We start from the raw sequence: 12,500 nt of genomic DNA on the forward strand, positions 1-12,500 counted from the left end.
AGGCCAACTATACCAGCGTCAGTTCAGGCCAACTATACCAGCGTCATTTCAGGGCAACTATACCAGCGTCAGTTCAGGTTAACTATACCAGTGTCAGTTCAGGACAACTATACCAGTGTCAGTTCAGGGCAACTATACCAGTGTGAGTTCAGGGCAACTATACCAGTGTCAGTTCAGGCCAACTATACCAGCATCAGTTCAGGCCAACTATATCAGCGTCAGTTCAGGCCAACTATACCAGCGTCAGTTCAGGGCAACTATACCAGCGTCAGTTCAGGTTAACTATACCAGTGTCAGTTCAGGGCAACTATACCAGTGTCAGTTCAGGCCAACTATACCAGCGTCAGTTCAGGCCAACTATACCAGCGTCAGTTCAGGGCAACTATACCAGCGTCAGTTCAGGTTAACTATACCAGTGTCAGTTCAGGGCAACTATACCAGTGTCAGTTCAGGGCAACTATACCAGTGTCAGTTCAGGCCAACTATACCAGCGTCAGTTCAGGCCAACTATACCAGCGTCAGTTCAGGGCAACTATACCAGCGTCAGTTCAGGCCAACTATACCAGCGTCAGTTCAGGCCAACTATACCAGTGTCAGTTCAGGGCAACTATACCAGCGTCAGTTCAGGCCAACTATACCAGCGTCAGTTCAGGGCAACCATACCAGCGTCAGTTCAGGACAACTATACCAGTGTCAGTTCAGGACAACTATTCCAGTGTCAGTTCAGGACAACTATACCAGTGTCAGTTCAGGGCAACCATACCAGCGTCAGTTCAGGACAACTATACCAGTGTCAGTTCAGGACAACTATACCAGTGTCAGTTCAGGGCAACTATACCAGCGTCAGATCAGGACAACTATACCAGTGTCAGTTCAGGACAACTATACCAGTGTCAGTTCACGACAACTATACCAGCGTCAGTTAAGGACAACTATACCAGTGTCAGTTCAGGACAACTATACCAGTGTCAGTTCAGGGCAACTATACCAGTGTCAGTTCAGGGCAACTATACCAGTGTCAGTTCAGGCCAACTATACCAGCGTCAGTTCAGGTTAACTATACCAGTGTCAGTTCAGGGCAACTATACCAGTGTCAGTTCAGGCCAACTATACCAGCGTCAGTTCAGGGCAACTATACCAGCGTAAGTTCAGGCCAACTATACCAGCATCAGTTCAGGTCAACTATACCAGCATCAGTTCAGGGCAACTATACCAGTGTCAGTTCAGGCCAACTATACCAGTGTCAGTTCAGGCCAACTATACCAGCGTCAGTTCAGGACAACTATACCAGTGTCAGTTCAGGCCAACTATACCAGTGTCAGTTCAGGCCAACTATACCAGCGTCAGTTCAGGGCAACTATACCAGCGTCAGTTCAGGTTAACTATACCAGTGTCAGTTCAGGGCAACTATACCAGTGTCAGTTCAGGGCAACTATACCAGTGTCACTTCAGGCCAACTATACCAGTGTCAGTTCAGGCCAACTATACCAGTGTCAGTTCAGGCCAACTATACCAGTGTCAGTTCAGGACAACTATACCAGCGTCGCTTCAGGACAACTATACCAGCGTCGCTTCAGGACAACTATACCAGCGTCAGTTCAGGACAACTATACCAGCGTCAGTTCAGGCCAACTATACCAGCGTCAGTTCAGGTCAACTATACCAGCATCAGTTCAGGGCAACTATACCAGCGTCAGTTCAGGCCAACTATACCAGCATCAGTTCAGGACAACTATACCAGCGTCAGTTCAGGCCAACTATACCAGCGTCAGTTCAGGCCAACTATACCAGTGTCAGTTCAGGCCAACTATACCAGCGTCAGTTCAGGCCAACTATACCAGCGTCAGTTCAGGCCAACTATACCAGTGTCAGTTCAGGCCAACTATACCAGCGTCAGTTCAGGCCAACTATACCAGCGTCAGTTCAGGCCAACTATACCAGCGTCAGTTCAGGCCAACTATACCAGTGTCAGTTCAGGCCAACCATACCAGTATCAGTTAGGGTTAGGGTTAGGGTTAGGACAACCATACCAGCGTCAGTTCAGGGCAACCATACCAGCGTCAGTTCAGGCCAACTATACCAGCGTCAGTTCAGGGCAACCATACCAGCGTCACAACTATACCAGAGTCAGTTCAGGGCAACTATACCAGCGTCAGTTCAGGCCAACCATACCAGAGTCAGTTCAGGACAACTATACCAGCGTCAGTTCAGGACAACTATACCAGCATCAGTTCAGGCCAACCATACCAGAGTCAGTTCAGGACAACTATACCAGAGTCAGTTCAGGACAACTATACCAGCGTCAGTTCAGGTTAACTATACCAGCGTCAGTTCAGGCCAACTATACCAGCGTCAGTTCAGGACAACTATACCAGCATCAGTTCAGGCCAACCATACCAGAGTCAGTTCAGGACAACTATACCAGAGTCAGTTCAGGACAACTATACCAGAGTCAGTTCAGGGCAACCATACCAGCGTCAGTTCAGGCCAACTATACCAGCGTCAGTTCAGGGCAACCATACCAGCGTCACAACTATACCAGAGTCAGTTCAGGGCAACTATGCCAGCGTCAGTTCAGGCCAACTATACCAGAGTCAGTTCAGGACAACTATACCAGCGTCAGTTCAGGACAACTATACCAGCGTCCCGTGGATCTCCTTCTGTTTATCATGAGCTCACTGTCTCTTTACAGCAGGATGGATTCTGATTGGCTGGCGATTTTGTGCGCAGGGTTCGCCATCGGGATGCCCATCTGTGAGTTCGAGCTGCTGAAGGACACAGAGGTGCAGGAGTTCCGGCGGAACATCTTGAGTGTGTGTAGGGAGGCGGTGGAGGAGCGTGAGGGAGGAGGCGCACACACACAGGCGCTGTACGTCTATCCTCCAAACCTTGAGTCCTCCGCCGACCTGCCACAACACATCTGCAGCAAACTGGACAAAGGTGTGTGTGTTCATTCCTCCCTCTCTCCCCCTCTCTCTCTCTTTCTCTCTCTCTTCCCATCCGCTCCGGCTCACACCCGTCTCTCTCTCTCTCTCTCTCTCTCTCTCTCTCTCTCTCTCTCCCCATCCGCTCCGGCTCACACCCGTGTCTCTCTCTCTCACACCCGTGTCTCTCTCTCTCTCTCTCTCTCTCTCTCTCTCTCTCCCCCCCCCTCTCTCTCTCTCTCTCTCTCCACCCCCCCTCTCTCTCACTTCCCATCGGCTACGGCTCACACCCGTGTCTCTCTCTCTCTCTCTCTCTCTCTCTCTCTCTCCCCCCCCTCTCTCTCTCTCTCTCCCCCCATCCGCTCCGGCTCACACCCGTCTCTCTCTCTCTCTCTCTCATCCCCCCCCCCCTCTCTCACTTCCCATCGGCTACGGCTCACACCCGTGTCTCTCTCTCTCTTTCTCCCCCCCCCCCTCTCTCCCCCCCCTCTCCCCCCCCCCCCTCTCTCTCTCTCTCTCTCTCTCTCTCTCCCCCCCCCCCTCTCTCTCACTTCCCATCGGCTACGGCTCACACCCGTGTCTCTCTCTCTCTCTCTCTCTCTCTCTCTCTCCCTCCCCCCTCCTCCCCCCCCCCCTCACTTCCCATCGGCTACGGCTCACACCCGTGTCTCTCTCTCTCCCCCCCCCCCCCCTCTCTCTCTCTCTCTCCCCCCCCCTCTCTCTCACTTCCCATCGGCTCCGGCTCACACCCGTGTCTCTCTCCCCCCCCCCTCTCTCTTCCCATCCGCTCCGGCTCCGTCTCTCCATAGGCCGTCTCATCGTGACCATCTGGGTGATCGTGTCTCCGTCGAACTCGAAGCAGAAGTACACGCTGAAGATCGCGCACGACTCGCTGCCGGAGCAGCTGATCGCGGAGGCCATCCGGAAGAAGACGCGTAGCATGCATCTGTCCGCGCAGCAGCTGCGCCTGTGTGTGCAGGAGTACCAGGGCCAGTACATCCTCAAAGTGTGCGGCTGCGACGAGTACTTCCTGGAGAAATACCCGCTCAGCCAGTACAAGGTGTGTGTGTGTGTGTGTGTGTGTGTGTGTGTGTGTGTGTGTGTCGCTCTCTACAATAGCTGTGCTTCCATATACCTGTTCTTATGTGAAGTTTGGGAATGCAGATAATAAACCTATACACTCAATTGAGGCGAATAATTAGAAGTGTGTGAATGTAAAGCATCAGTGTGTGTGTGTGTGTGTGTGATCAGTACATCCGCAGCTGCATCACTCTGGCCCGTCTCCCGCACCTGATGCTGGTCAGTAAGGACAGTCTGTACAGTCAGCTTCCCTCCAGCGGGTTCCTGGCCCCGTCCTACAGCCGGCGCACGCCGCAGCCCAGCCCCTGCCCCGCTGGAGGAGACCCCGGGGCCCCGCGCTCGCTCTGGGCCTTCAGCACACACCTCCGCGTGCGGCTGCTGTGCGCCACATACGTCAACGTCAACATCAGAGACATCGACAAGGTGAGAGAGATACAATCAGCCATGCTCATCACTCGCGGTCATGTGTGTTCTGCTCAACCGCTGTGTGTGTGTGTGTGTGTGTGTGTGTGTGTCAGATCTATGTGAGAACAGGAATATATCATGGAGGAGAACCGCTGTGTGACAACGTCAATACACAGAGAGTACCCTGCTCCAACCCAAGGTAACAAACACACACACACACACACAGTAATGATCTCTCTCTCACACACACACACACACTAATGATCTCACACGCACACACACACACACACAGTAATGATCTCTCTCTCTCACACACACACACACTAATGATCTCACACGCACACACACACACACACACACAGTAATGATCTCTCACACACAGGTGGAATGAGTGGTTGTCGTATGACATCTTCCTGACAGATGTTCCTCGTTCGGCTCGTCTCTGTCTGTCCATCTGCTCCGTCAAGGGCCGCAAGGGGGCCAAAGAGGTACTTTACCTGTCAATCATACCTGTCAATCATACCTGGCAATCAATCATACCTGTCAGTCATACCTGTCAATCATACCTGTCAGTCATACCTGTCAATCATACCTGTCAATCATACCTGTCAATCATACCTGTCAATCATACCTGTCAGTCATACCTGTCAATCATACCTGTCAATCATACCTGTCAATCATACCTGTCATTCAGCATGATCGACTGAGATCTCACAGTGTGTGTGTGTGTGTGTGTGTGTGTGTGTGTGTGTGTGTGTGTGTGTGTGTGTGTGTGTGTGTGTGTGTGCAGGAACACTGTCCGCTGGCCTGGGGAAACATCAATCTCTTCGACTATAAAGACACGCTGGTCGGTGGTAAGGTGGCTCTGGGTCTGTGGCCGGTTCCTCACGGACTGGAGGATCTGCTCAACCCTATCGGAGTGTCAGGATCAAACTCCAACAAGGTGTGTGTGGAGTGTGGCCATCAGAAGCGCTCGGTGTCACTACTGTAGAGTCTCAACAGACGCACTATAAGACTCATCTAGACACCTCTACGAAGTATAATGCACACACACGACAAACACCCAATTCCACATATTCTTATGTACGAAGGTGTCGACATTACTTAAGTAGAAATTTCGGCGTATCTTTAGAAAAATGTGTTTTTTTGAGGAGCTGGGGTAGTGCACTACTGTGGCGTGGGCGCGCGGCCTAAGCTTTTGTCCTTACGGCCATTTTTTCCTTACATTACTTAAAGTATAAAAGTAAAAGTAGTTTTGAAATCAGGTACTTTTACACTTTTACTGGAGTAAAAAGCTTGAGTCGATACTTCAACTTCTACAGAAGTCTTTTTAAACCCTAGAATCTGTACTTCTACCCGAGTAATGAGTGTGAATACTTCTGCACGTCCACCTCTTTGGACAATACGTTTGATAATAAAGATGCTACTGGAGACAATACAAATGATGAAAGCAGAATTCAAAATGTAAGAATGTAGAAAGTTCTCCAGCCAGTAGGGGGAGCTGTGGTGTTTACGTGCTACTCCTGAAACCCTGGCATTGCCACTATAACAACTAAACTTATATATATATACCGGCTCATATGAACACAGTATTATTATTTTCATATTATTTATGAAGAGATGTAATGCATTATGACATAAATTATGAACTACTTTATAATGCATTATACATAATAATAATAATAATAATACATTTTATTTATTTGGCGCCTTTCTGGGCACTCCAGGTTGCCTTACAAGAAGGTACATTAAAACAAATTAAAAACTAACTATATTAAAACTAGGATAAAACATGTATACATCATACATCAGTTAAATACATACATCGGTTAAAGGAATATAGGAGGATAATGCAGTCGGCTCACACACACAGTGAGTGGGCTTGTCTAAACAGAGTGAAGATTGGAAGTGTGTGCGAGAGCTGCGGAGGTCAGGGGGAGGTCAGGGGGAGGTCAGGAGGAGGTCATGGGGAGGTCAGGGGGATGTCAGGGGGAGGTCATGGGGAGGTCAGGAGGAGGTCATGGGGAGGTCATGGGGAGGTCAGGGGGATGTCAGGGGGAGGTCAGGGGGAGGTCATGGGGAGGTCAGGGGGAGGTCAGGGGGAGGTCAGGGGGATGTCAGGGGGAGGTCATGGGGAGGTCAGGGGGAGGTGAGGGGGAGGTCAGGGGGAGGTCAGGAGGAGGTCATGGGGATGTCAGGGGGAGGTCAGGGGGAGGTCAGGGGGAGGTCAGGAGGAGGTCATGGGGAGGTCAGGGGGATGTCAGGGGGAGGTCAGGGGGAGGTCAGGGGGAGGTCAGGAGGAGGTCATGGGGAGGTCAGGGGGATGTCAGGGGGAGGTCAGGGGGAGGTCAGGAGGAGGTCATGGGGAGGTCAGGGGGATGTCAGGGGGAGGTCAGGGGGAGGTCATGGGGAGGTCAGGGGGATGTCAGGGGTTGGTCAGGGGGAGGTCATGGGGAGGTCAGGGGGAGGTCAGGGGGAGGTCAGGGGGAGGTCATGGGGAGGTCAGGGGGAGGTCAGGGGTTGGTCAGGGGGAGGTCAGGGGGATGTCAGGGGGATGAAATTTCTTATGCTTTCCAAAGTTACTTTATAAGAGATTATAACAGATCATCATATTACACTGATTTCTGGAGGATCATGTGACAGGATCAAGACTGGAGTAATGATGCTGGACATTCACAGGAATAAATTACACTTTACTATATATTCACATAGAAACAGCCGTTTTACATTCTAATAATATGTTAATTTATTTTTTATCAAATAAATGCAGCTTTGGTGAGCACAAGAGACTCAGAAACATTATATGGTTATCATAAAATAAAACAACTCGCTTACCTCAGCAACCCTATTCACATTATAACCGTAGACAGCGACCCCAGAGGTTTCAACGGAGAAAAGTGGAGTCCATGAGAAGCATCACTTCCTGATCGCCAGGCGAACTGCGCCGACTCAAACTGAGCTTGACGACGTAGACGTGAGTCTGACAGCTGTCAGTCTTCTAGTAGCTGTGCCGAGAGAAATCTGAGTCATTCCCTTCCGGAATTAGCTGTGCATGAGTGTGAGCATTAGCTGTCCATGAGCGTGAGCATTAGCTGTCCATGAGCGTGAGCATTAGCTGTGCATGAGTGTGAGCATTAGCTGTCCATGAGCGTAAGCATTAGCTGTCCATGAGTGTGAGCATTAGCTGTCCATGAGCGTGAGCATTAGCTGTGCATGAGCGTGAGCATTAGCTGTCCATGAGCGTAAGCATTAGCTGTCCATGAGCGTGAGCATTAGCTGTCCATGAGTGTGAGCATTAGCTGTCCATGAGTGTGAGCATTAGCTGTCCATGAGCGTGAGCATTAGCTGTGCATGAGCGTGAGCATTAGCTGTGCATGAGCGTGAGCATTAGCTGTGCATGAGCGTAAGCATTAGCTGTCCATGAGTGTGAGCATTAGCTGTCCATGAGCGTAAGCATTAGCTGTCCATGAGCGTGAGCATCAGCTGTCCGTGAGCGTGAGCATTAGCTGTCCATGAGCGTGAGCATTAGCTGTCCATGAGTGTGAGCATTAGCTGTCCATGAGCGTGAGCATTAGCTGTGCATGAGCGTGAGCATTAGCTGTCCATGAGCGTGAGCATTAGCTGTCCATGAGCGTGAGCATCAGCTGTCCGTGAGCATTAGCTGTCCATGAGCGTGAGCATTAGCTGTCCATGAGAGTGAGCATTAGCTGTGCATGAGCGTGAGCATTAGCTGTCCATGAGCGTGAGCATCAGCTGTCCGTGAGCATTAGCTGTCCATGAGCGTGAGCATTAGCTGTCCATGAGCGTGAGCATTAGCTGTCCATGAGAGTGAGCATTAGCTGTCCATGAGCGTAAGCATTAGCTGTCCATGAGCGTGAGCATTAGCTGTCCATGAGAGTGAGCATTAGCTGTCCATGAGAGTGAGCATTAGCTGTCCATGAGCGTAAGCATTAGCTGTCCATGAGAGTGAGCATTAGCTGTCCATGAGCGTGAGCATTAGCTGTCCATGAGCGTGAGCATTAGCTGTCCATGAGCGTGAGCATTAGCTGTCCATGAGCGTGAGCATCAGCTGTCCGTGAGCATTAGCTGTCCATGAGCGTGAGCATTAGCTGTCCATGAGCGTGAGCATTAGCTGTCCATGAGCGTGAGCATTAGCTGTCCATGAGCGTGAGCATTAGCTGTCCATGAGCGTGAGCATTAGCTGTCCATGAGCGTGAGCATTAGCTGTCCATGAGCGTAAGCATTAGCTGTCCATGAGCGTGAGCATTAGCTGTCCATGAGCGTGAGCATTAGCTGTCCATGAGCGTGAGCATTAGCTGTGCATGAGCGTAAGCATTAGCTGTCCATGAGCGTGAGCATTAGCTGTCCATGAGCGTGAGCATTAGCTGTCCATGAGCGTGAGCATTAGCTGTCCATGAGCGTAAGCATTAGCTGTCCATGAGCGTGAGCATTAGCTGTCCATGAGCGTGAGCATTAGCTGTCCATGAGCGTAAGCATTAGCTGTCCATGAGCGTGAGCATTAGCTGTCCATGAGTGTGAGCATTAGCTGTGCATGAGTGTGAGCATTAGCTGTCCATGAGCGTAAGCATTAGCTGTCCATGAGTGTGAGCATTAGCTGTCCATGAGTGTGAGCATTAGCTGTCCATGAGCGTGAGCATTAGCTGTGCATGAGCGTGAGCATTAGCTGTCCATGAGCGTGAGCATTAGCTGTCCATGAGTGTGAGCATTAGCTGTGCATGAGTGTGAGCATTAGCTGTGCATGAGTGTGAGCATTAGCTGTCCATGAGCGTGAGCATTAGCTGTGCATGAGTGTGAGCATTAGCTGTCCATGAGCGTGAGCATTAGCTGTCCATGAGTGTGAGCATTAGCTGTGCATGAGTGTGAGCATTAGCTGTCCATGAGCGTAAGCATTAGCTGTCCATGAGCGTGAGCATTAGCTGTCCATGAGTGTGAGCATTAGCTGTGCATGAGTGTGAGCATTAGCTGTGCATGAGTGTGAGCATTAGCTGTCCATGAGCGTAAGCATTAGCTGTGCATGAGCGTGAGCATTAGCTGTCCATGAGCGTGAGCATTAGCTGTGCATGAGCGTGAGCATTAGCTGTGCATGAGCGTGAGCATTAGCTGTCCGTGAGCGTGAGCATTAGCTGTGCATGAGTGTGAGCATTAGCTGTCCATGAGCGTAAGCATTAGCTGTGCATGAGCGTGAGCATCAGCTGTCCATGAGCGTAAGCATTAGCTGTGCATGAGCGTGAGCATTAGCTGTCCATGAGCGTGAGCATTAGCTGTGCATGAGCGTGAGCATCAGCTGTCCGTGAGCGTGAGCATTAGCTGTCCATGAGTGTGAGCATTAGCTGTGCATGAGTGTGAGCATTAGCTGTCCATGAGCGTAAGCATTAGCTGTCCATGAGCGTGAGCATTAGCTGTCCATGAGTGTGAGCATTAGCTGTCCATGAGCGTGAGCATTAGCTGTCCATGAGTGTGAGCATTAGCTGTCCATGAGCGTAAGCATTAGCTGTCCATGAGCGTGAGCATTAGCTGTGCATGAGCGTGAGCATTAGCTGTGCATGAGCGTGAGCATTAGCTGTGCATGAGCGTAAGCATTAGCTGTCCATGAGTGTGAGCATTAGCTGTCCATGAGCGTAAGCATTAGCTGTCCATGAGCGTGAGCATTAGCTGTCCATGAGTGTGAGCATTAGCTGTCCATGAGCGTGAGCATTAGCTGTCCATGAGTGTGAGCATTAGCTGTCCATGAGCGTGAGCATTAGCTGTCCATGAGTGTGAGCATTAGCTGTCCATGAGCGTAAGCATTAGCTGTCCATGAGCGTGAGCATTAGCTGTGCATGAGCGTGAGCATTAGCTGTGCATGAGCGTGAGCATTAGCTGTGCATGAGCGTAAGCATTAGCTGTCCATGAGTGTGAGCATTAGCTGTCCATGAGCGTAAGCATTAGCTGTCCATGAGCGTGAGCATCAGCTGTCCGTGAGCGTAAGCATTAGCTGTCCATGAGCGTAAGCATTAGCTGTCCATGAGCGTGAGCATTAGCTGTCCATGAGCGTAAGCATTAGCTGTCCATGAGCGTGAGCATCAGCTGTCCATGAGCGTAAGCATTAGCTGTCCATGAGCGTGAGCATTAGCTGTCCATGAGCGTGAGCATTAGCTGTGCATGAGCGTGAGCATTAGCTGTCCATGAGCGTGAGCATTAGCTGTCCATGAGCGTGAGCATTAGCTGTCCATGAGCGTGAGCATTAGCTGTCCATGAGCGTGAGCATTAGCTGTCCATGAGCGTGAGCATTAGCTGTCCATGAGCGTGAGCATCAGCTGTCCGTGAGCATTAGCTGTCCATGAGCGTGAGCATTAGCTGTCCATGAGAGTGAGCATTAGCTGTGCATGAGCGTGAGCATTAGCTGTCCATGAGCGTGAGCATTAGCTGTCCGTGAGCATTAGCTGTCCATGAGCGTGAGCATTAGCTGTCCATGAGCGTGAGCATTAGCTGTCCATGAGCGTGAGCATTAGCTGTCCATGAGCGTGAGCATTAGCTGTCCATGAGCGTGAGCATCAGCTGTCCGTGAGCATTAGCTGTCCATGAGCGTGAGCATTAGCTGTCCATGAGAGTGAGCATTAGCTGTCCATGAGCGTAAGCATTAGCTGTCCATGAGCGTGAGCATTAGCTGTCCATGAGAGTGAGCATTAGCTGTCCATGAGAGTGAGCATTAGCTGTCCATGAGCGTGAGCATTAGCTGTCCATGAGCGTGAGCATTAGCTGTCCATGAGCGTGAGCATTAGCTGTCCATGAGCGTGAGCATCAGCTGTCCGTGAGCATTAGCTGTCCATGAGCGTGAGCATTAGCTGTCCATGAGCGTGAGCATTAGCTGTCCATGAGCGTGAGCATTAGCTGTCCATGAGCGTGAGCATTAGCTGTCCATGAGCGTGAGCATTAGCTGTCCATGAGCGTGAGCATTAGCTGTCCATGAGCGTGAGCATTAGCTGTCCATGAGCGTGAGCATCAGCTGTCCGTGAGCATTAGCTGTCCATGAGCGTGAGCATTAGCTGTCCATGAGAGTGAGCATTAGCTGTGCATGAGCGTGAGCATTAGCTGTCCATGAGCGTGAGCATTAGCTGTCCGTGAGCATTAGCTGTCCATGAGCGTGAGCATTAGCTGTCCATGAGCGTGAGCATTAGCTGTCCATGAGCGTGAGCATTAGCTGTCCATGAGCGTGAGCATTAGCTGTCCATGAGCGTGAGCATCAGCTGTCCGTGAGCATTAGCTGTCCATGAGCGTGAGCATTAGCTGTCCATGAGAGTGAGCATTAGCTGTCCATGAGCGTAAGCATTAGCTGTCCATGAGCGTGAGCATTAGCTGTCCATGAGAGTGAGCATTAGCTGTCCATGAGAGTGAGCATTAGCTGTCCATGAGCGTGAGCATTAGCTGTCCATGAGCGTGAGCATTAGCTGTCCATGAGCGTGAGCATTAGCTGTCCATGAGCGTGAGCATCAGCTGTCCGTGAGCATTAGCTGTCCATGAGCGTGAGCATTAGCTGTCCATGAGCGTGAGCATTAGCTGTCCATGAGCGTGAGCATTAGCTGTCCATGAGCGTGAGCATTAGCTGTCCATGAGCGTGAGCATTAGCTGTCCATGAGCGTAAGCATTAGCTGTCCATGAGCGTGAGCATTAGCTGTCCATGAGCGTGAGCATTAGCTGTCCATGAGCGTGAGCATTAGCTGTGCATGAGCGTAAGCATTAGCTGTCCATGAGCGTGAGCATTAGCTGTCCATGAGCGTGAGCATTAGCTGTCCATGAGCGTGAGCATTAGCTGTCCATGAGCGTAAGCATTAGCTGTCCATGAGCGTGAGCATTAGCTGTCCATGAGCGTGAGCATTAGCTGTCCATGAGCGTAAGCATTAGCTGTCCATGAGCGTGAGCATTAGCTGTCCATGAGTGTGAGCATTAGCTGTGCATGAGTGTGAGCATTAGCTGTCCATGAGCGTAAGCATTAGCTGTCCATGAGTGTGAGCATTAGCTGTCCATGAGTGTGAGCATTAGCTGTCCATGAGCGTGAGCATTAGCTGTGCATGAGCGTGAGCATTAGCTGTC

The 12,500-nt window shown here is 50.8% G+C and overlaps 1 protein-coding gene across 2 annotated transcripts in view; it reads left to right on the forward strand.

The window, feature by feature from the left end:
- LOC306986317 (phosphatidylinositol 4,5-bisphosphate 3-kinase catalytic subunit alpha isoform) overlaps positions 1 to 12,500 on the forward strand; it is a 59,423-nt gene that overhangs the window by 23,665 nt on the left and 23,258 nt on the right. For both annotated transcript variants that reach the window (XM_079589437.1, XM_079589436.1), the window contains exons 4-9: positions 2,731 to 2,940; positions 3,734 to 3,984; positions 4,176 to 4,427; positions 4,523 to 4,608; positions 4,792 to 4,897; positions 5,200 to 5,352. In XM_079589437.1, coding sequence (XP_079445563.1) covers positions 2,731 to 2,940; positions 3,734 to 3,984; positions 4,176 to 4,427; positions 4,523 to 4,608; positions 4,792 to 4,897; positions 5,200 to 5,352 — 1,058 coding nt within the window. The remainder of the gene's footprint in view (positions 1 to 2,730; positions 2,941 to 3,733; positions 3,985 to 4,175; positions 4,428 to 4,522; positions 4,609 to 4,791; positions 4,898 to 5,199; positions 5,353 to 12,500) is intronic.

The sequence above is a fragment of the Phoxinus phoxinus genome, assembly GCF_949152265.1.
Source record: "Phoxinus phoxinus genome assembly, chromosome: 18".
NCBI classification, from domain to species: Eukaryota; Metazoa; Chordata; class Actinopteri; order Cypriniformes; family Leuciscidae; genus Phoxinus; species Phoxinus phoxinus.